This window comes from Aquarana catesbeiana, linkage group LG12, assembly GCF_042186555.1.
Source record: "Aquarana catesbeiana isolate 2022-GZ linkage group LG12, ASM4218655v1, whole genome shotgun sequence".
NCBI classification, from domain to species: Eukaryota; Metazoa; Chordata; class Amphibia; order Anura; family Ranidae; genus Aquarana; species Aquarana catesbeiana.
The window spans coordinates 211,059,189-211,084,533 of record NC_133335.1 but is presented as its reverse complement, the minus strand read 5'-3'; the positions used below and the strand labels follow the sequence as shown (position 1 = coordinate 211,084,533).

Sequence of the window (25,345 nt, the reverse complement as noted above, 5' to 3'; positions counted from 1 at the left end):
GACTGGGGAGGAGGTTCACCTTCCAGCAGGACAACGACCCTAAACATACAGCCAGAGCTACAATGGAATGGTTTGGATCAAAGCATTTCATGCGTAATGCCCTGTACACACAGTCGGACATTGATCGGACATACCGACAACAAAATTCATGGATTTTTTCCGACGGATGTTGGCTCAAACTTGTCTTGCATACACACGGTCACACAAAGTTGTCGGAAAATCCGGTCGTTCTGAATGCGGTGACGTAAAACACGTACGTTGGGACTATAAACCGGGCAGTAGCCAATAGCTTTCATCTCTTAATTTATTCTGAGCATGCCTGGCACTTTATGCGTCGGATTTGTGTACACACGATCGGAATTTTCCGGAACGGATTTTGTTGTCGGAAAATTTTATAGCAAGCTCTCAAACTTTGTGTGTCGGAAATTCCAATGGAAAATGTGTGATGGAGCCCACACATGGTCGGAATTTCCGACAACAAGGTCCTATCACACATTTTCCGTCGGAAAATCCGACCACGTGTACAGGGCATTAGAATGGCCCAGTCAAAGGCCAGACTTAAATCCAATTGAGAATCTGTGGCAAGACTTGAAAAATTGCTGTTCACAGACGCTCTCCATCCAATCTGACAGAGCTTGAGTTATTTTGCAAAGAAGAATGGGCAAAAATTTCACTCTCTAGATGTGCCAAGCTAGTAGAGACATCCTTAAAAAGACTTGCAGCTGTAATTGTAGCAAAAGGTGATTCTACAAAGTATTGACTCAGGGGGGCTGAATGCAAATGCACACCACACTTTTCCCATATTTATTTTGAAAACCATTTATCATTTTCCTTCCGCTTCTCAATTATGTGCCACTTTGTGTTGGCCTATCACATAAAATCCCAATAAAATACATTTATGTTTTTAGTTGTAACATGAAAAAATTTGGGAAATTTCAAGGGGTATGAATACTTTTTCAAGGCACTGTAGCTATGTAAAACATTAAAGATAAGTGCCTATACTGTTTAAAATCCAGTAATACACTCTCACCCTGTTCTGCACATGCTCAGTTGCACTCTGTTTTTAGGCACTGCCGAATTTGTCGAGGCCGATCTGCTGACAGCCTTAGGTCCCTTTCACACTGGGCCGGTGGGTGCGTCTGCGGTAAAGCGCTGCTATTTTTAACAGCGCTTTACCGTCAATTTTGTGGTGCTATTGGCTGCTAGCGGGGTGCTTTTACCCCCTGCTAGTGGCCGAGAAAGGGTTAGAACCACCGCAGCGCTATGCCGGCGGTATAGCCACGCTGCTCCATTGATTTCAATGGGCAGGAGCGGTGAAGGAGCGGTGTATACACCGCTCCAAAGATGCTGCTAGCAGGACTTTTTTTAGCATCCTGCCAGCGCACCTCGCGGCTTTCACACTGGAGAGACAGCAGCGGCTCTTTCAGGGCACTTTGCAGGCGCTATTTTTAGCGCTGTATCACCTGCAAAGCGACCCCAGTGTAAAAGGGGTCTTAAAGCGGAATTAAACCCTCCTATCCTTTACAGCCAAGGAAATGGCTTCTGTTTAATATGTAACTGCCGTAGTGCTGCACATGTGATCATTTATGACACCAGCTATTTGATGGTTTGACAGCTTTAAGGAGGACACAAGTAAACGTAACAGTTAGCAATGTTGGCATTCCAAGAATGTATCTTTTTTTTTAAACTGTTAAACTCGTTTAGTTCTGCCTCATGATTTACTGCTGTTCAGGGGCTCTGGGCTTCAGCAAAATAGCAGCCTCCAGCAAGAAGAAACAGGAGCAATGCTGGAGGCAATTTACAGCACACACTAATGTTGGTAGCATAATTATTAATGTGGAATGTATGTTTTTTGCAAAAAAAATGTTTAGTTTGGGTAAAGTTCTGTTTTAATTAAATTAATGAAGACAAAATTTGGGAAAATGGTACTTTATGCAACCTATGTGCAGCATACTTCAAAATGCATAGGAAGGGCATTTTGCACATGCTTCAACTCATTTGTAAAGAAGAACCTTTTAAAAATGCACTGGATGCAAATGTATAAATGTGGGGCTTGGCCACAATATATTCTCAATAAAATGGGGTGGGAGTGGTTACCTAGGCAATCCAGTCGGTAGTTTGCCCCCCCATCTTTGCCTGCAGCCTTCTGGGACATGTCACAGGTCCTAAAAGGCTGCAGGACCATTCACAAAGCGCAGCGTGGCTTGCACATGCGCAATGTGAAGCCAGCTGTGAAGCTGCAAGAATTTTTTTAGCTTTTATCTACATTTTTTAGCTGCCCTATTGAGGGGGCCTTGGTAAAATATCAGGGATCTAAACAGAACCCTGATGTCGGACATTTAGGACTGAGAACATAGATTCATCAGTCCCTTTTTTTTGCAGCCTCAGTTGCAGATGAATGAATAGGAAGTGCTCACAGGCTTCCTATTCATTCACAAAATTAAGTTATTTTTTAAAAATAACGAACACTTTATTCTTACCCCGATCCTCCTCCTCTGGGTTCCCCCTCCAGTGCTCCTGGCTCCTCCTCTTTATGGTGTACCACCATTCACCGCTTCCTTTTGTGGCACACCCACGGGCTCAATCCTACCCGTGTCCATAGACATAGACAGCATGGCTCGGCCCCACCCCAGCTTATTCGTCACAGGATTTGACTGACAGCAGAGGGAGCCAATGACTCCTGTTACCTCAGAAAAGCCTGTGAGAGCTCTACAGATGGGCACAGAGCTGGATCGAGTAAAGGTTAGTGTAGTGTAAGGGGGGGGGGGGGTCGAAACTACTACCTAAACATTTTTTTTCTTAATGCAGGGAATATGGTTTAGCCTTTAGAACCCCTTTATCGTACAGTACTGTATTTTATGACTGCAAGCACTGAAGACCCGGATTGCTCTGTAGGCCAATGCTCTCTTTGTAACTCACACTTTTTAAACCCCAGGCATGATCTTAAATTTGCATTAAAATAATCTGCGTTAAATGAGAACCCCCATGTAAATAACTCCCTCCATCCTTGCAGCACTATGTCTATTAGCACACAATAGGTTCCTTTATTAGATGTATCTGAAATTGCTCATGAATGACGCTCCTAAACATGAAATCTTTTCTGTGTGAATGAGTGTTTGATTGCATAACGCTGACATCAATGTTATTATTTTTCTTAGTACGCCATTTTCAGTTTTAATTTAGACTTTTCTGTCACTCACTATGTCCTCAATGACCCCTTCTGTGCACATAATCTCATTACAGCAAGAAAATGGGGCAGCTTATTGCATGGGAAGGCCACCCTGCTGTTAGACCGTAATGTGAAGCCCATTATGGTGGACACAGACACTTCCTGAGTAAATATCTGTTTTGCTAAAGCAATGTGCTTGGAGTAAGAGTGTAAGGCTAGCCAAAGTAATATGAAGGTGTAATATTGGTGATGTTGTCCCTGTTGCCAGTAATTTGAAGCATGAGAGGTGCTTTTGGAGATGAAAACACATCCTAAAGTGTATGTCAAATAAGGGCAAAATAACAAAAATGATTATATTAATATTATAGTATTAACAAATATGGGCAAAAAAAAAAAAAAACATGCTCAGTACATCTCTCCAACACATGCACAATTTTCATGTTTTATCTCTTCAAAAATACTGCAAGTACAGAAAAATACTTGGTGATTTGACGGAAATCCAGTGAACTCCTAACTTTTTGTTTAAGTTAACAACACTGTGTCTTTGATGTACTGAAATTTTAATCAGCGATCATTGCTCCCGCCTTTACTTTTGAGAGCCTGCCCACACAGAACAGGCTCCAGGGAGATATAGTTCTGTAAGTCCTAAGCTACTGAGCCCCCAACAGCTGCCCCTACAAGACTTTTTACAAGCCTGGTGATGATGTCACAGGGAGTAATTAAAACGCTCTCTTCACCGGAAAAAAATGGGACATGCTCTAAGTGCAGTGATGGCAAACCTTGGCATCCAAGATGTTTTGTTACATTTCCCATGATGCTCATGCACTCTGCTGTGTAGTAGAGCATCATGGGATATGTAGTTCCAAAACATCTGGGGTGCCAAGGTTACTAATCACTGCTCTAGTGGGAAGAAGAGGGTTTGGGGGTAAATTTGAGTCAAGTTTGGACACGCACTCAAAAATAAAAATACCCAAGACTGTTGCCACCATCTTGGATGTGATGTCAGCAGCCCTAACCAACTCAGAGCTTACACTCAAATCTATAGTGTTCCACTTTGCTCCTCTGCATACAAGAAGAGAGGGGACTGTTTTAGGGAATTTACACTTTCTGGAGTGTCAAATGCTTAGCAAGTTTAGTGGCAAATCTCTCAAAAAAGGTTGATGAAAGGAAACAACACTACAAGTAAGCTACTAAAATACTTAAAATATAACTAAAAGGCAAAACTTTTTTTTTTCGTTTTGGATAGAGTGGAGAGGGATTAGAACACATGTCAGTTTTTATTGCTGTCTGTACCCCCATTAAGGAGATTCATCCTTTCTATTTGTCCTGTTTACTATGATCATTGAAAGTAAGAGAAAACCTCAAATTTTGGGTTGTCCACAGAAAAGTAGTAGAGGGGAAATCTTCCAATGGGGGCACTAGTTCTGGTGACCTGGGGATCCCCAAGGAGTTCCCATAATTTGTAGGGATTTCCTCTCACTTCCTGATTGGCTATGGGACAGAAAGTAAAGGTAAATCTCAGCAATGGAAGACATATGGCAAAAAAACCCAAAAAAGCTGACGGGGGTTATAACCCTTCCTGACTATCCAAAATGAAAAAGTTTTGCCTGTAGTTCTACTTTAACTTGCTTTTACTTGCAATTTTTTTAAGTTACTGAAGAGTAGGCACACAGATGGGTACATACCTAGTCACTTTTTAGTGTCCCCTGCCTTGCAGGAATGTTGGGCTGTCATAAATTGAGCTGACATTTCCAAGCAGAGTCAGCTCTTGCTGCCAAGCCCTGACCCCACACATCCCTATTGGCCCATCACCATCATGAGCTGTCTAAGGGGCCAGTAAGAAAGAAAGGAAGCTGAAGCGGATGGAACTTTGAGGAAGACAAAACTTTCCTCTATCAGAAAGGACTAGCATTTGGGTGAAGTGGAAGACACTGAAAGCTGCTGCAGGCACAACTTTGGGTACCTGATCTTCACATCTGTCAATATCTTTTCAACATTCTAACATGACAGTCTCCTTAAAGAAAATAGCTGAAAACCACTCTGAAAGGCATGATCAAAAGCCCTTGTGTTTGGGTACTGTTGCTGATGACTAATCCAAGACCATGCATTTTCTGAAATGATTAGCATGCTTCATCCAACCATGTGAACTTCTTCAAGAAAACTGAGCTAGAGCTATAAAAGTGACTTTCAGAGGAGTCCAGTGTCTGGATAACCATAATCTTCGATGTGCCAGCCTTAAAATTTCCAGGTATAATTATTTTATACATCGTTACATTGGTCCAGCTTCGACCAATGTATGCATATACCATACCTGGCTGATGCCCCTGGAAGCTGGAAAGTAGACACCTCTTGCAGATCCCATGCCGAGCAGATGCCCTGCTGCATTCTGACCAAAGATGGTTGGCTGTCCAGCAAGTGCAATCTTTTGACAATGCTTTTCATTTTCTGAATAAATAAAGTGTTCTCTGACTGGAAAAGCTGGAGAGTGTGACATCACTGCACTCATCCAATCAGAACGCTTTACTTTCATTCAGAAAATTCAAATCATTCTCTGAATGGCGCCCGTGCTAAACGGCTGACCTCCTGTACTCATAATGCAGCAGGATAGCTGCTCAGCATAGGACCCCAAAGCAAATGGAGATCGCTGGAGTAGCAGTATCTCCTTCTGTAATGTCCAGCTTCTAGGGTCATCGGCTAGGTATGGTATATACATAGTTACACTGGTCCAGGCTGGACTAATGCAACTATGTATAAAATATATTTTTCCCTGGAAGTCCTCTATAAGCTGCCCATACAAGCAATGTGAGTAAAAGCATGACCCCCATCCCCACCACACACAAAAAGTGTAAGACTATATTAAACTTACCGTCCATTTCTATGATGGAACGGACAGATCGCGAGAGCTCCTTAGCTTCTGTTGCAATGGCTGCTGTTACGCCAAGTCTAGATTTTCCAAATCTTGGTAGATGAGAGAATGTGGGGATTCGTTCACTGTTTAAGAAATAACATCTTAAGTACAGTCAGAAAACAATTTTTTCACCAACAAAAAGCATTTCACAAAGTAACAAGATGTCTTTTTTTGCTTTAACTAAATCAGTTTAGTAGTAAATATAATGCTGTGTAGAGTGTGGCTGAGCAAGGCTTCCAATGGTAAAGTTTTCAGTGTATTTAGAAAGAGTATTTTTTAAAAGAAAAGCTTGGTAATGGAAAAAAACAAACATTTATACTTACATAATCCAATGCTGCATCAGTCCCACACAGACTCTAATGCCGCGTACACACGAGCGGACTTTACGGCGGACTTTGCCCGGCGGACGGGATTTCGGCGGACAATTCGATCATGTGTGGGCTCCAGCGGACTTTGTTTTCTCAAAAGTTGGACAGACTTAGATTTGAAACATGTTTCAAATCTATCCGACGGACTCGAGTCTGGTCGAAAAGTCAGCTCGTCTGTATGCTAGTTCGACGGACAAAAAGCCACGCTAGGGCAGCTATTGGCTACTGGCTATGAACTTCCTTATTTTAGTCCGGTCGTACGTCATCACGTACGAATTCGACGGACTTTGGTTGATTGTGTGTAGGCAAGTCCGTTCATTCAGAAAGTCCGTCGTAAAGTCCGTCGTAAAGTCCGTCGAAAAGTCCGTCGAAAAGTCCGTCGAAAAGTCCGTCGAAAAGTCCGTCGAAAAGTCCGTCGAAAAGTCCGTCGAAAAGTCCGCCGGGCAAAGTCCGTCGAAAAGTCCGCCAGGCAAAGTCCGCCGGGCAAAGTCTGCTGTAAAGTCCGCTCGTGTGTACACGGCATAAGATGTAAAAATGAGCGATGAAAGACCGCTGATCTATCAGTTCTCAGTCTTCACTGAGCAAAGAGCCAGGGATGGTCAGTCTCCCAGCGGGGTGCTGAGAGGCTGACACAGCTGCCAGTCCAGGCATTTGGATGGATCCCAACTGTAAAATTGGGATCTTTTCAGAGCCTGAACCAGCTGAGTGACATCAGTCAACAGCAGACTTTAGTCTGCTGTCTGCTGAAAACAGGTCCCAGGACTGCAGAACGAACTGCACCCTGTGACCAACAGGAGAAGGGCCAAAAGAGCTTTGGCCCTACTTCTCCTTTGAGGTTTACTTTATTCCTCTGTGCCTTCATAATGTTTATTTAGTTATCAAGAAAACATTAGAAAATTAGACTATAGAATAGTTATGTCTAGCAGGCTTGAGAATCATTCACCAGCTCAGAACATTTCGACATCAAAATCTGACCCTGATAATTCCCTTTTGGGTGCCACCATCTTAGTTTACCTACAGCATCGAGAAATTAAAGCCAGACCATCGTTTACAACCCATATAAAAATTAAAAAAAAACCCTTCCTGTGGTAATCGTATGTCACTGCTCCCTGCATACATCAGCAGACAGAGGGACTGGTTTAAAATGGAGATGAAGACTTGGTTGTCAACCTTTGGCACAAAGTTTAATTTTGCATATTAATAATTGCTCTTTATTCTCTTTAGGTTGCATGTTTTGGGAAACGAAAAGGTTCCCTTTAATGCTAAGAGACATATCTAAAACAATGCAGCAGGGAAGCAAACAGTACATCAAAATGACTCTATTTTTATTTTTACTAAATTTTGCACACTAATTTAGAATTTTAGAAACGGGTGTCCAAACTTTTGACATTCCAGGGCCATATTGGAAGAAGAGGAACTGTTTTGGGCCACACATAAAATACACTAATAATAAGGATAGCTAATGAGCAGAAAACATTGAGCAGATCACAAGTGAACGATCACTGATATACGTGTACCTATCTGAGTAATAAGTAAAAGAGGTCAACATAAAATGTGTGATATTTGACACGGTTTCTAATAAACGAATGCATCAATATCTGGTTGGATGGATGGAGTAGCAATTCTCAATGAATTTTTTAGGTGCTTCTCAGATATTTTGGTTCTAATTTTGCCATTCGTGTGCTTCATCCTAAAAATAGTTGCTCACAAATACAGGAGCTGCCAAAAATTGATGACATGGATAAAGCATGATAGCGAAGAGTGGGATATTTTTCTTTGGGGGGATAAAACTTATGAAAGTCCAATAAAGAGACACTGTCAAACTTTCCTTTGGCCAATTGTGTTCCCTAAGTGTAAATGCATTTTTACAAAACCCCCCCCCCCAAAAAAAAAAAAAGAAAATCAAAATTTTTAGGCAAGTTTACGATTTTGTGTTGGGCCACATTCATAGCCGTTTTGGATCGCTGGTTGGAAACCCCTGTTTAGAAGAAAAAATAAGTTTTACACTGATGTTCTAAACCCCAAAGTTGGACATTAAAGCGGGGGTCCACCTACATCAACCTAAAAAAAAAAAATATTAAAAGCCAGCAGCTACAAATACTGCAGCTGCTGACTTTTAATACATGGCCACTTACCTGACCCAGAGTCCAGCGATGTCGGCAGGCGACGCCGAGAACCCGCTCGGTTCTCGGCAGCTGCCGCCGCCATCCTGGGTGAGGGAATCAGGAAGTGAAGCGTTGCGGCTTCACTTCCCGGTTCCCTACTGCGCATGCGCGAGTCGCGCTATGCATCGTAACTGGTCCCCGCTATCTCCTGGGAGCTGTGTGTTTCCCAGGAGACAGCGCGGAGGGACAGGAAGAGGCATAGACTCCCATGGGAGTCTATGCCGGAAGTGGGTGCAAATACCTGTCTTAGACAGGTATCTGCACCCCCCTCCCCCCTGAAAGGTGCCAAATGTGACACCGGAGGGGGGGAGGGTTCCGAAAAGCGGAAGTTCCATTTTTGTGTGGAACTCCGCTTTAACTTGTAGCTTCATCCTGCCCCAGCGTAGATATGACAGCAGTTATTCAGCCAAGCTTTAGTTGTCACCAGCCATTCTATAAAGAATTCGCCGGAGGGTGCAGGACTGAAAATGCTGCATCACTCATTCCCTGGTCGATTTTGGTTGTAAAAAGGTAAGTGCTAAAAAGTCAAATTCAAGCCATCTCATTCTCTCTAAAAAGACCCATTGGAAAGCAAAACCCTTGTACCAAAATAAAATCTCGAGTTGAGTGGATTTGATCAACAACCTAAAACAAGGAAGGCAACATCTGTGTTCCAAAACAATTCCACTTTAAAAGAACGAGTCAGAAATGGGCATTTGTAGGCATCTGAATGGGAGTAAGTCACATGCTAGCCAGAGATATAGGGTACTTTCTTCACTTTGGCAGCTGGTCAGAGCAATGGTAGAGCAATGGTGGAGCAAAGAAAAGGCAAGCATGTGCTGCTGGGGAGAGGGGCAATAACGTTGACCTGTTGGGAACAGCCTTTCAAGCATTTTGTATCAACTAGGGACAGATTCATCCTATTCAGATTTCTTCATAGGATTTTTTATACACCTGCTAGATTAGCCAACATATACCCCACCTCTTCAGCTGAGTACTGGTGTTGTATATACATAGTTAGTCAGGTTGAAAAAAAGACACAAGTCCATCTAGCTCAATCAATTAAAAAAAAAAAAAAAAAAAAAAAAAAAAAAAAAAAAAACACACACACACACACACACACACACACACACACAACCATACAATCCCATGTACACAAACCCATACCCACAGTTGATCCAGAGAAAGGCGAAAAACCCCATGAAAGCATAATCTAATTTGCTACAGCAAGGGAAACAATTCTTTCCTGATCCCCCGAGGCAATTGGATATTCCCTGGATCACCTTTACCTATAAATGTTAGTACCTAGTTATATTATGTATACCTAGGAAAGAATCCAGGCCTTTTTAAAAGCAATCTACTGAGCTGGCCAGAACCACCTCTGGAGGGAGTATATTCCACATTTTTACAGCTCTTACTATGAAGAAACCTTTCCGTATTTGGAGATGAAATCTCTTCTTCTAGACATAAAGAGTGCCCCCTTGTCCTTTGTGATGACCTTAAAGTGAATAACTCATCACCAAGTTCACTATATGGACCCCTTATGTATTTGTACATGTTGATCCTATCCCCCTTAATCTCCTCTCAAGAGAGAATTAAATTAAATTCCTCTAATCTTTCCTCATAGCTGAGCTTCTCCATGCCTCCTATCAGTTTGGTTGCCCTTGTCCCTGCAGTCCATGCCTCTCAATAGAAGAAAGGACTTTGCTCGCTTTGGAAACCACAGCTCCAAGTTTACCACGTCCACAGCCACCCCACTGTCCAAGGTTTTACTTACCTCCTCATACAAAGAAATCAGGTTTGTTTGACAACTTCTGCCTTTCATGAATCCATGCTGTCTGTTGCTTAAAATATTTTTTTCCAGCAAGAATTTATTTATGTGGTATCTTATTAAACTCTCCAGTATCTTCCCGACTATAGAAGTTAAACTAACAAATCTGTAGTTACCTGGCAAAGGCTTTGATCCCTTTTTACATATGGGCACTAATTGGCCCTACGCCAATCCAGTGGTACTTTTCCAGTCATTAACGAGTCCCTGAAAATTAGAAACAATGGCTTTGAAATGACAGAGCTCAATTCTTTTAGGATAAGTGGGTGGAAGCCATCTGGTCAAGGTGCTTTATCCACCTTTATGCTGTCTAAATATTTCTGGACCATATCACTTTTGAGCCATTGTGAGCTAATGCTGAACACATTGTCTGGAAATGTCTACAGATCCAAGTTTCTGGTCTGAAGTCACTTCCTGCATTACTAAACTTCTCGCATCCCTATGTCAGTCAGGGTCTGTCTCCTGGGCCTGGTAGAAGAAGTGGTACCTTCCAAGGCTCATAGAACTCTACTCAACATTTTATTATTTTATGCTAGAAAGGCTATTCTTTTACATTGGAAAAGGCCAAGTGACCCCACAATGTCCTTTAGGAAGGGCCTTGTGAATTCTATAGTGCCAGTTTACAGGGCGACTTATGTTTCTCGAAGTTGCGGGAAAAAATTAGACAAAGTTTGGCAAGCCTGGTTAACTTCATCTTCTACTGCAGGATGATGTCGTTGACTAAATCCCGGGTAGATACACTCTGCTTAACATGGGGGATTTCCCCCTTTCTTTTCTGCTCTCTGGACCTGTACTCCGGAGCTCGTTCAGATATTGGGTCAATTCCATTCCTCTTGTAGACGCAATAGTTCTATGGTCCCATTCTCTTTACACTAGTCTCGATAGTTTACTCTGATATAAAGTGACATAATTTTCTTCGGTTTAATAATTTGGTGCATATACCTTCCTGTTATAAATGTCTCACAGGTTATTGGGATAAGCTGGTGATTGGGGGTGCTTCTGTATTATGTTGGCCCTTTGTGGCTGGTTATGGTGGCATCGGTTCTGTGACTGCGCTGCTATGTTTTGTTTGCACGTTACTTAACATTAATAAAAAGAATAAGGCTCCATGCACACTGGAGCTCATAGACGGCCGTTCTGAACATCGGATTGCTGGCAGGAAAACACTGCTTTACAAACGAGATTTTATCAGCGTTTTGCATTTCCGTTAATGCACGTTTAGCGGCGCCAGCTTTTATCAGCACCTACCCCCATGTTGAGGGCATGCGGCCTGGTACGGTTCAGGAGGGGAGGGGAGCTCGCTCGTCCCCACCCCCTTTCCTGACTGGCCAGGCTGCATGCTCGGATAAGGGTTTGGTATGGATTTTGGGGGGACCCCCACGCCGTTTTTTTCAGCGAAGGGGAGTTCTCCTTAAAATCCATACCAGACCGAAGGGCCTGGTAATGTCCGAGGGGGGAACCCCACGCCAATTTTTTTTACATTTTGGCGGGGGTTCCTCTTCATCCTCAGCACACAAGTCACAGCGCAAGTCGGATCATGATGATCCGACTTCTGGCGCGACATCTATTCAAATCAATGGGCTCCCATAGGGAACCATTGATTTTGAATAGGGGCAGAGAAACGCAGAATGAGGCTTAACGCTCTTTTTACAGCGTTAACACCTTTTAACGGTGTCTGGCGTTTCCAGTACTGCTCTTGAACGCGATTTTATGGCGTTCAGAAAACAGCTCATAAACTCCACTGCTGATAAACGTCCAAAAACTTCCAAAAACATCCATGTGTGCATGGACACATAGGATAACAGAGTGGAGTTTATGGGCTTTTAAAAAAAACGCCCAAACTCCAAAAAATGGCCGTTTATAAGCTCCAGTGTGCATGGAGTCTAAAAATTAATGAAAAATAAAGTGGACATGTTGTTTTACCCTGCATGAACAATGCACAGGTTTACTTTATAATGTTAGATCAGTATAGCCTTGCCTGCAGGTAAACAGGAACCAGGCTACACATGAGGTCTGATTTCTAGTATAAGAGCCAAGAGGGTTGAGAGAACCCATTTTTTTTTTATTTGTTAAGAAAGTTACAGTCAAAAATAATGTAAATCATAAAAATAGGAGATCAAAGTACAGCTTGTACTGCTCTAAAAAATCTAAGGTATAGGACGACCTCTTGTGTTTCCATATTATCCATGTGAATATAAGCTAGACCCAGCAGAAATCCTTACCAGGATAATGTGCAAGAAAGAAAAAACTAGGTCAAGGATCAAGTAAGTTCAGTGCTATTACAGATGATATGTGCGGCTTAATATGGTTATTATAAGGCAATCATGTGATAGCACACGGAGCAGACCACACTGAACAGAGCACACTGAACCCATGTCAGCCTCTCTATGTAAAGCCATTGCTCACATGCTGCTGCTACATTAAATGTAATAAAAGAAAAGAGAATAGGTTTCTTTTTGATGATTACTATAATTTACATTTAGATACATTAAGGCAATGACCTTTCCTTTTAACTTTACATCAGGTTAAGCTATTAAGGTCCAAGAGGGCTGTTTGTAGCCTTTTATCTGCTATTAGATATAATGAGTTTTCAACTAATTTACTAAAATAAAAGTTAAAACAAATTTATTTAGTTTTACGGCTTGCAATTAGCTATGACCTGTCCCAGCTCCAAATGGACCTCTTATTTTTTCCAAAGTTGGCCCGAATAGATTCCTGACGTGTCACAATATACGGAAACCATATCATTTTCCAAAATACTCCACTTTGTCATTAAAAGCAGTCCTTAAAGTGGTTGTAAACCATTACATATACCCAGTGAAGTGACTGGCCTCAGGTGATACACAGAAATTAAAAAAAAAAAATCCTCCTACATAAGTTGTACCTGTTTATCTACAGTCTTTTCTCCTCTACAGCCGTTCAAAGTCCAGAATTTATAAAGCTTGTCTAAGCTGTCAGAAAAAAAAAGGGGCGGAGAGATGAAGCTACATACTGCAGTAGCTCAGTGAGGAGAGCTCTGAGAGCTGATTGGAGGGAAGGGACACACCCTACAGATAAGAAGATTACTGGATTGCCGCACTCTGAAGAAAGACATCTTTATTGTAGAACTTAAAAAATCTAAAATACAGTCACAAAAATAGAGACAAGACAGGGTGTAATCGCTAACGCGTTTCACATCATTGGATGCTTACTCATAGCTAAAATAGACAATAGCTATGAGCAAGCATCCAATGATGTGAAACGCGTTAGGGATTACACCCTGTCTTGTCTCTATTTTTGTGACTGTATTTTGGATTTTTTAAGTTCTACAATAAAGATGTCTTTCTTCAGAGTGCGGCAATCCAGTAATCTTCTTATCTCTACTTAACTTGTACAACGCCAGCACCTGGGTCAGTTCATACTAGGGCGGGAGCAGTTAAGGTTCGGAAGCTTTGTGAGCAGCACTCTCCTTCGATTTATACTTAAGGGACACACCCTACTTCACACAGCACACAGGAACAGAGCTGAGGCTGTCAATCAGCTTGGAGGACCCTCCCCTGTCACCTTTTCTTCTTAGTGTCAGGAAAACTTGTCAGAAGTGACTAATGCTGATAGCAAGTGAATATCACAAGATAGATCATCATGGACTGTGGACAATTTTGCATTTAATTTGGAAATCAAGGTCTCAGAGTCTAGAGGAAGAATGGAGAGGCACAGCATCCAAGTTGCATGAGGTCCAGTGTGAAGTTTCCACAGTCAGTGATGATTTGCCATGTCATCTGCTGGTGTTGGTCCACTGTGTTTATCAAGTCAGCACAGTCATCTACGGAGATGCTGATTTCATTTTCCAGCAGGACTTGGCACACTGCCAAAAGTACCAATACCTGGTTTAATCATAATGGTATCACTTTGCTTGATTGGCCAGCAAACTCACCTGACCTAAAGCCCATAGAGAATCTGTGGGGTATCGTCAAGAGGAAGATGACACACCAGACCCAACAATGCAGATGACCTGAAGGCCGCTATCAAAGCAACCTGGACTTCCATAACACCTCAGCAGTGCCACAGCCTGATCACCTCCATGCCACACCGCATTGATACAGTATGTACACCGTTCACCTGATTTGGATGTAAATACCCTCAAATTAAAGCTGAAAGTCTACAGTTAAAGCACATCTTGTTTATTTCATTTCAAATCCATTGTGGTGGTGTATAGAGCCAAAAAGATTAGAATTGTGTCGATGTCCCAATATTTATGGACATGACTGTAGCACACATCTATATAATATATGAGTTTCACTTTTTGAATTGAATTACTGAAATAAATTAACTTTTTGATGATATTTTAATTTTATGAGATGCACCTATATGTGTAGAACAGCATCATTCTAAAAATAAATATATGGTAATTTATAGTGCCTAGTTTAAATATCATAGCCAACAAAGTAATTCACCGAATTGGGTTTGGCACTTACAGCAGGTGTAATTGATAAATAGTACAGATACAGCGCGAGGGTAGAAAAGCCGATAACTGATCCTGTGATCAGCTGTCATTGGCTGACAGCTGATCATGTGGTAAGGGCCTGTGATTGGCCCTTTACCCTGATCTGTGATCAGCTGAGTCCCGGCAAAGTAAACCCGCGCTGTAGCCATAATTCGGCTATAGCGCGGGCAGCAATCCGTTAATGTACGTTATTTCATGTGTTATCATACATCACATTACCGCAGTCCATTCATTTTGAATGTAAAAAATTTTAAAAATTGTGTATTTCTTATCATCAATATCATTTTTATTTTCACCATCCTAATTTATCACTATTTTATTCAATCCACATTCACCCTTTTTTTATATATATTTTTGATTTTGGGTTGTCATTTAATATCTCGGATTTATCAATTATATTATCACAATTTATTTATATATTATTTTCTTATTATTTTCACTTTATTGGCCCCTTATTGGTTCATCACCAGTAGTAATTTCAATCCTCAGCGCAGCTATTGTTTTTCCTATTTCTATATATGTATGTATTCCATATATTAGTTGCTGCTATTCTTGCCTTTTAGGTTAAGCGCGGTATAATAGGGCGTACACACGGTCAGACTTTGTTCGGACATTCAAAAACAAAATCCTAGGATTTTTTACGACCGATGTTGGCTCAAACTTGTCTTGCATACACATGGTCACACAAAGTTGTCGGAAAATCCAATCGTTCTAAACGCGGTGACGTAAAACACGTACGTCAGGACTATAAACGGGGCAGTGGCCAATAGCTTTCATCCCTTTATTTATTCTGAGCATGCGTGGCACTGTGTGCGTCGGATTTGTGTACACACGATCGGAATTTCCGACAACGGATTTTGTTGTCGGAAAATTTTATCTCCTGCTCTCCAACTTTGTGTGTCGGAAAATCCGATGGAAAATGTCCGATGGAGCCCACACACGGTCGGAATTTCCGACAACACGCTTTCCATCGGAAAATCCGAGCGTGTATTAGTCTTCCCCTTACATTCATTTTGAATGGGTTGTCAATATGCCACAGTGCACAAAGCGGACATGTTCCTTTTTTTACCCAATTCATGCCCCATAATGCACAAATGGTTCCACTCTATGCACTGTGGTATGCTGCAACTCACTACCAATTATTGCAACTCAAAGATGTAAAGCACATTTTAGTCTAATGATTGGAATGGATAGATGAACACTAGTGCCGCATACACACGATCGGACATTCCGACAACATGGATGTTGGCTCAAACTTGTCTTGCATAAATCTTGTCGGAAATTCCGATCGCCAAGAACGAGGTGACGTACAACACGTACAACAAGCCGAGAAAAATGAAGTTCAATAGCCAGTGCGGATCTTCTGCTCGGTTCCGAGCATGCGTGGAACTTTGTGCATCGGAATTGTGTACACACGATCAGAATTTCCGACAACGGATTTTGTTGTCAGAAAATTTGAGATCCAGATCTCAAATTTTGTGTGACGGAAATACTGATGGAAAATGTCCGATGGAGCCTATACACAGTCGGAATTTCCGACAAAAAGCTCTCATCGAACATTTTCCATTGGAAAATCCGACCGTGTGTACGGGGCATTAAAAGTTGAATTTCACTCTCCCAATCAACATTGATTATTTTTATTCCTCGTGCTGCTAGCATTAGTAAATAGGTAGGAAAGTATATCATATTTACTTGTTTTAAAATTTTAGGTTTTTTTTACATTTCCTTAATTACTTCCTGGTTTCTTGCCTAGGCAAATTACGTCATCCATCCCAGGAGTCTTCAATAAAGGGAGAGGAGGAGGGGTTTTACCAGCCAAGCACGCTCCCCTGCATACATGCGTGAGCTAAGGGCAGATGGATTCCAGAAAGTAAATGCTACATGAATCATTTGCCTTTACTCAAGGTGACCCAGGCAGATATGCTAGGGGTGTTTTTCAAAGTGATTTATCAGCAAAATAAAGCATGGAGACACGGATGAATGGGGAAGTTTACTTTGCATATTAAAAATTAACTAAATAGTGCTTTTGGTTTGTGATGCTCAGATGCAGTGAAGATGCACTTTAAGGGTTACTTTAAAAAAAAAAAGTAGGTTTTTAAAGGACTAAAGTGTAAAAATCCAACTCCAAATATAGTGTAGTGGTGGTGGTGGGGAGGTGGGTACCCAGTTACGGTAAACTCTATACAATCTGCCAGAGAGACTAAACGTAAGTATTATTCAAATTATTTAAAAGCAGGGTTATCGTTTACCTGGTACAATAATACTCTGATTGTAATGTAATGCTGAAATTTACTTGTTTGATGCATCTCAATTATGAATTTTAATCAATCCACTACATTCTACATTAACCACTTGCCGACCGCCTTCCGCATATATACTGCGGCAAGTCGGCTCGGCTGCGCAAACCGACGTACCTGTACGTTGGCCTGTGCATACGACAGTGTGGGCGTACACGCGTGCCTGCTGCACGTCGGGGGAGAGAGCGTGCGCAGGTCCGGTGAACTCGATGTCCGCCGGCCACCCGCGATCGTGGTGCAGAGGGGCAGAACGGGGATTTGCCTATATAAACAAGGCAGATCCCCGTTCTGACAGGGGACAACATGGAGATCTGCTATCCCTAGTGATCAGTAACAGCGATCTCTGTGTTGTCCCAGTAAGCCCATCCCCCACACAGTTAGAATACACCCAAGGAACACAGTTAACCCCATTGATCTCTGCCTAGTGTTAACCCCTTCCTCGCCAGTGTCATTTATACATTGATCAGTGCTCATTTTTTTAGCACTGATCAGTGTATTGGTGTCACTGGTACCCAAAAAGTGTCACTTAGGGTCAGATTTGTCCGCCGCAATGTCGCAGTCCCGTTAAAAATTGCAGATCACCGCCATTACCAGCAAAAACAATAAAAAGTCCCTATATCTATCCTCTATTTTGTAGACGCTATAACTTTTGCACAAACCAATCAATATACGCTTATTGGGATTATTTTTACAAAAAATATTTAGCAGAATACATATTGGCCTAAACTGATGAAGACATTTGATTTTTTACATTTTTTGGGATGCCTATTATAGCAGAATGTAAAACATTTCGTTTTTTTTTCAAAATTGTCGCTTTTTTTTGTTTATAGCGCAAAAAATAAAAAAAACGCAGAGGTGATTAAATACCACCCAAAGAAAGCTCTATTTGTGGGGAGAAAAAGGATATCAACTTTGTTTGGGTACAACGTCGCATGCCCGCGCAATTGTCAGTTAAAGTGATGCAGCGCTGTATCACCAAAAATGGCCTGGTCATTAAGGGGTTAAATCCTTCCAGGGCTGAAGTGGTTAAAATACAACGAAATTAAATATGTGGGAACATTTATCAGATACTCACCATAGATTTAATGTAGAACCTTGATCATCAGAGAGGACCTCGTGAATGTTCTGAAAGTATAACCACAATATAAATATTATTATTATTATTATTATTATACATTATACAGGATTTATATAGTGCCAATAGTTTACGCAGCGCTTTACAAAATAAAAGGGAGACAATACAGTTACAATACAATAAAAGATAGGTTAAGGGTTAAGAGGGTCCTGCTCAGAGCGACCAATTAGACAGTCTAATTTAGAATATAAATATTGCTTTAAAATTGAGAGATAATAAAAAAGAAGTTTAGGCTAAACATCACCCCACCTTTTAAATGCTGCCTCCACACTGCTCCCCATTGCACTGAATGCATTTTACCATAAATCACAAATTAAACTTTTTCTTCCCTTCATTTTTCTATGTAGTCACTTGCAATGGCAGCCCGTCCATTAGGGGCGCCCCCCCCCCTTTCGATCCACGGCCCCCACCCCCATGTTCTATCCACGGCAGCCATTTTGACAGAACACCACCACCCCCTCCGATTCATGCGTCTGGCCCCTTTCAGGACTCTGGGCGTGTGAATTACAGCGGCGGGGGTGTTTTTTTTTAAAGCGCCTGATCAGAGCCAGAGGCTCTAACAGGCTTCAAAATAGGGTGGAAACGGAGCGCAGAGCATTGTGCCAGGAGCCCACCCAGGTTTTACAACAGCGAATTAATATTCGCTATTGAAACACTGATCCTCAATCTGGCCAATCAGAAGCAGGTCTGAGATCCGTTTTCCGATTGGCTGAAAAGAGAAGAGTCCCTATTGGCTACCGAGGAGGGAGGAAACGGAAGCCGCCGTGATGCCTGTGGAGAGCAAAAAAGGGAAAGCCATCTCCACCGAGCAAGGGTAGCCGCCGGTGAAGCTCTGCCCACCATAGATGGGGTAAGTGGATCAGACCCACCTGACCAACCGGGGGTGGCGTCACTGTTTGCCCCCCCCCCAAAAAATTACCACCGGCCGCCACGAATCACTAGAGCCCGAAAAGCTCCAGCTCCCCTGAATAATGTGCAACAAGACTGGACTCCATATAGATGTGACGTCACCCTAACAAGACTGGACTCCATATAGATGTGACGTCACACTGACAAGACTGGACTCCATATAGATGTGACGTCACCCTACAAAGACTGGACTTTACATAGATGTGACGTCACCCTAAGACTGGACTCCATATAGATGTGACGTCACCCTACAAAGACTGGACTTTATATAGATGTGACGTCACCCTAACAAGACTGGACTCCATATAGATGTGACATCACCCCCTAAAATCCACTGCTCCCGGTGCTGTTGGAGGGGGTGCAATCCCCTTCCACCAGCCACACAATACACAGAGGAAATAGAGCTTTTTGGTCACATGAAAACATAGAAAACAGATGTGGAAACGTGAGGCCTATGATTTTTTACCTTTAATGATAATCAGCATTAATAAATGGACATAAAATATGGTTTTAAAAAAAATGTCAGAAAACTGCCTGGACATTCTGTGAATATCTGAAGACTAATAAAAAGATGAAGTCTGAGTAGACGAAACGCGTCGGGAGACTCCACTGCCTGGCACAATTTTATTACAAGCACTTTTTTAACACAGAGAATGTAAGTGTTTTACCTTCAAATAAATTCAATTTTAAAAAACGTTATTATACTATGCGGCCCTTTTTTTTACCTTCTATGGGCCACCATGAGATCGGGTTACATATGGAAGAGCTTTGCCTAGAGTCCTAGAACAGCATCTGGATTCCATATCGTTTCGCTGGGAGACCCCACTTCATTGTCTGTTGGCAATACAAGCATTACTGACTCAGGGGACATATGTTTCTATGAGTCCAACGGTTCCGGTAAGCCTGCATTGCTTCCATACGGGGGACCCAATATTTCTGTGTCACTTCTTTCAATCTGCTATCCACGTGGTGTATAACACTACCATCTGTATGGGACTTTTTATTAGTCTTCAGACTTTTCATGCAATAGATGCTTATTGGAAACTTTTTCAGTATTATTTGGAACATATGTTGTTATGAACGATTGTTTGATATATTTATTTCTTGCAATTCAAAATCCTTGTATCTTAACTAGTGCTACACTATATACACCTGCACTATTTACAAATTTCCTTGTTTGTTGTGTGAGCTGCTATTATACTGAGTAAGCGCAGTGTCTTGGGCATTTTTTATTCTGTGAATATCTGACATCATAAAACAGCTCTGATATTTTATCTTAGTATCTGAGAAGCTCTGCTTATATTGTCCACTATACTAAAGATGTCATTATAAAAAATAAAATGCTACTGTAAATAAGTCAGTCCCTTGCCTGGAGGGAATCACTTGGGGGGCTGTGAGGATGACCTCTGAGGCCCCGTTCACACCTGAGCGATTATCTGCTTGAAGCTCGAAGCTCAAAAACGCTGGAGGAGAAAAAAATAAATCCATTATTCTCTATGGAGACGGTTCACATCTCCACTCCGAGTCACCTGAAGCCCAAACGAGTTCTGGAGCTTTTTTCGTTGCTCGAATCGGGCAGATTTTTGCGTTTTTGGCGCGTTTTCATTCCCATAGAAATGAATGGAAATGCTCCATTTGCACGTTTTTGCATGATTTTCTGCTCAAATGAACAAAAGTAAAAAATTAAATAGTAATAATATATGAATAAATAAATGTAAAATAAATACACAAATAAACTAAAAATCATCATAAATAAGTAAAACAAATGAATAATATGTAATAATACATTAACCGCTTGCCGACCGGCTCACGCCGATAAACATCGGCAGAAGGACACGTACGAGCATATTAACGTACCTGTACGTTCCCTTTTAAGACGCGGCCGCGAGCTCCGTGAGTGTGATCGCGGGTCCCAAGGACTCGATGTCCACGGGGATACCCGTGATCGTCTCACGGAGAGGAAGAACGGGGAAATGCTGATGTTAACAAGCGTTTCCCCATTCTGCCTAGTGACAGGACACTGATCACAGCTCCATGTGATCGGGAGCGGTGATCAGTGTCGTGACACACATAGCCCCTCCCCCCCACAGTTAGAAAACATCCCTAGGACACACGTAACCCCTGCAGCGCCCCCTACTGGTTAACCCCTTCACTGCCAGTCATATTTACACAGTAATCAGTGCATTTTTAACCGCACTGATCGCTGTCCCAAAATAGTGGCAAAAGTGTCCAATCTGTCCTCCATAATGTCGCAGTCACGATAAAAATCGCAGATCGCCGCCATTAATAGTAAAAAAAAAAATTATTAATAAAAATGCCATAAAAATATCCCCTATTTTGTAGACGCTATAACTTTTGCACAAACCAATCAATAAACACCTATTGCGTTTTTTTTTTACCAAAAATATGTAGAAGAATACGTATCGGCCCAAACTGAGGAAAAAAAACAAATTTAATATATTTTTTGGGGATATTTATTATAGCAAAAAGTAAAGAATTATGCGCTTTTTTTTCCTAAATTGTCGCTCTTTTTTTGTTTATAGCGCAAAAAAACGCAGAGGTGATCAAATACCACCAAAAGAAATCTCTATTTGTGGGGAAAAAAGGACGTCTATTTTGTTTGGGAGCCACGTCACACGTCCGCGCAATTGTCAGTTAAAGCGACGCAGTGCAGAATCGCAAAAAACGCTCTGGTCTTTGGCCAGCCAAATGGTCCGGGGCTGAAGTGGTTAATAAATAATTAAACTCTAACCTTAAAAAAAAAATATTAAATAATAATAATAATAATGAAAAAATAACAATAAACACTCAGACCCTAACAAAAATATATTTATTTTGTGTTAGGGTTAGGGTGTTTAGTTATTTATTATTTAATTTTTTTTTTAAGGGGTAGGGGTTAAGGATAAGGGTTAATTATTTTATTGTTACTTAGTATTAATTTATACATTTATTTTATTTATAATTTTCATTTATTTGTGTGTTTTTTTTTTACATTTATTTATTCATTATTATTTGTATAATAAATAAAATAAAAAATAAATAAAAATAATAATAAATAACCCTAATCCTAACTCCTAACTCTAACCTAAACTGAACTCGAACCCCTTACCCTAACGAAAAAAATTATAATAAATGAATAATAATAATAAAAGAAGAAATAAAAGCTATGGAAAAGCTAAAAAAGCTGAAATACCTAGCAACAAATGATGCAACAGATAACAGTTTTCTCTATTAGTTAATAAAAAAAAAGCAAAGCCCAAAAACGCTTCATACAAACGCGCAAACATGCGCCAAAGGCGCTACGCTCAGGTGTGAATGCAGCCTGAGAATGGTAATGTTACCAAACGTGGTAAGTGGATTGGGCAGAGAGGGGGTATAAAAACAAGCCAAGCAACAAGCTGCATTCTTATATAGACAAGAGGTTATTATTTTATTGATCATTAAGTGAATAAGTGAGATGGTAGAAATCGCCAAAACAAAACCGAGGGGGAAAAAAGGTATTTTAATTATAAGTTTATGCTAAATTGTAAGCAGTGTAATGGGAGAAGTGAGAACAGTGTACCCCTACTGGCTAAAAAAAAAAAAATACATTAAGTTCCACAATAGGTCATCAATCAAACAAGCAGCCACTGTGAAACTGATACCGGTCAATCAAAATACAAACCAAAAAAGCAGCGCTAATAGCCACTTCAGCTCTGGAAGATTTACCCCCCCCCCCCCTCCCAACCACCTCATTTTTTGTTATACGGTACCACGTTATTTTAACTGATAATCGCACGGTCTTGCTTTGCTGTACCTAAATAAAAAATGTTTCCCCCCACAAGTAGAGCTGTTTGATGGTGGTATTAGATCACTTCTATATTTTTATTTTTTTGCGGTATAAACAAAAAACAACTGACCATTTTGAAAAATAAAAAACACAATATTTTTTACTTTCTGCTAAAAAACATAAAAAAAATTAAAATAAAAAATCTAATTTCTTCAACTATATAGGCTAATATGTATGCTGCTACATATTTTTGGTAAAAAACAAAAACAAATCCCAGTAAGTGTATATAGATTGGTTTGCGCAAAAATTTATAGCGTCTACAAACTATGGGATATATTTATGGAATTTTTATTTATTTATTTTACTAGCAACGGTGGCGATCAGTGACTTATAGCTGACAAATTGGACACGGACACTTTTTTGGGGACCATACTAATACACTGATCAGTGCTAAAAATATGCACTGTCACTGTATGAATGACACTGGCTGGGAAGATGGTAAACATCAAGGGCGATCAAGGGGTTAACTGTGTACCTAACAATGTGTTTTACAGAACAGCGATCTGCCTTGTTTATATACACTATATTACCAAAAGTATTGGGACACCTGCCTTTACACGCACATGAACTTTAATGGCATCCCAGTCTTAGTCAGTAGGGTTCAATATTGAGTTGGCCCACCCTTTGCAGCTATAACAGCTTCAACTTTTCTGGGAAGGCTGTCCACAAGGTTTAGGAGTGTGTCTATGGGAATGTTTGACCCTACTTCCAGACTGACTCGCAGTCTCCGCTCTAATTCATCCCAACGGTGTTCTGTCGGGTTGAGGTCAGGACTCTATGCAGGCCAGTCAAGTTCCTCCACCGCAAACTTGCTCATCCATGTCTTTATGGACCTTGTTTATGCACTCCTAAACCTTGTGGACAGCCTTCCCAGAAGAGTTGAAGCTGTTATAGCTGCAAAGGGTGGGCCAACTCACTCTTGGACCCTAGGGACTAAGACTGGTATATCATTAAAGTTTATGTGCATCCCAATACTTTTGGTAATATAGTGTAGGCAGATCCCCTTTCTGCCTGTGTCCTGAACAATGAGCGGTTGCTGGTGGACATCAGGTCTGTGGGACCCGCTGTGTAGAATCACAGTTGGAGCGAGCCTCCGGCAGCGCCCACTTGCGTCAGATACCTGGAAGTGCAGGATCACGTATATATAAACGTGATCCTGCACGGTGCGGCCCACCTGTAGAAGTAAAACTGCTATAGGGCAGTCGGCAAGTGGTTAAACAGTATTTTAACAATATATAATGAAAGAATATATGAACGAAGGTTCATATAAGATGAACCTTCTCCCCAGACTAAGGTCCAGAATGCTCTGGAGCAGGTTTTTATCAAGGATGTCTCTGAGAATTGCTGCATTCATCTTTCCCTCGATCCTGACTAGTCTCCCAGTTCCTGCTACTGAAAAACATCCCCACAGTATGATGTTGCCACCACCATGCTTCATTGTAGGGATGGTATTGGCCAGGTGATGAGCGGTGCCTGGTTTCCTCCAGACATGACACTTGTCATTCAGGTCAGAGTACAATCTTTGTTTCATCAAACCAGAGAATTTTTTTTCTCATGGTCTAATAGTCCTTCAGGTGCCTTTTGGCAAAAGCCAGGTGGGCTGTCATGTGTCTTTTACTGAGGAGTGGGCTCCGACTGGCCACTCTACCATACAGGCCTGATTGGTGGAGTGCTGAAGAGATGGTTGATATTCTGAAAGGTTCTCCTTTCTCCGCAGAGAAACGCTGGAGCTCTGTCAGGGTGACCATCGGGTTCTCGGTCACCTCCCTGACTAAGGCCCCTTTCCCCCGATCGCTCAGTTTGGCCGGACGGCCCGCTCTAGGAAGAGTCCTGGTGGTTCCAAACTTCTTCCATTTACGGATGATGGAGGCCACTGTGCTCATTGGGACCTTCAATGCTGCAGAAATTTTTTTATGTACCCTTCCCCAGATCTGTACCTCGATACAATCCTGTCTCGGAGGTCTACAGACAATTCCTTGGAATTCATGGCTTGGTTTGTGCTCTGACATGCACTGTTAACTGTGGGGCCTTATATAGACAGGTGTGTGTCTTTCCAAATCATGTCCAGTCAACTGAATTTAACACAGGTGGATTCCAATCAAGTTGTAGAAACATCTCAAGGATGATCGGTGGAAACAGGAGGCACCTGAGCTCAATTTTGAGCTCATGGCAAAGGCTGTGAATACTTATGTACATGTGATTTTTAGTTTTTTTTACTTTAATAAATTTGCAAAGAATTCAAACAAACTTCTTTCACACTGTCATTATGGGGTAT

General features: G+C 41.4%; 1 protein-coding gene across 4 annotated transcripts in view; it reads right to left on the bottom strand.

Annotated features, from left to right (window-relative positions):
* The window catches only part of STXBP4 (syntaxin binding protein 4), a 259,435-nt gene that overhangs the window by 72,049 nt on the left and 162,041 nt on the right, over window positions 1-25,345 (bottom strand). For all 4 annotated transcript variants that reach the window (XM_073606628.1, XM_073606627.1, XM_073606626.1 and 1 more), the window contains exons 14-15: window positions 18,273-18,322; window positions 6,036-6,160 (exon numbers count right to left, since the gene is read on the bottom strand). In XM_073606628.1, coding sequence (XP_073462729.1) covers window positions 6,036-6,160; window positions 18,273-18,322 — 175 coding nt within the window. The remainder of the gene's footprint in view (window positions 1-6,035; window positions 6,161-18,272; window positions 18,323-25,345) is intronic.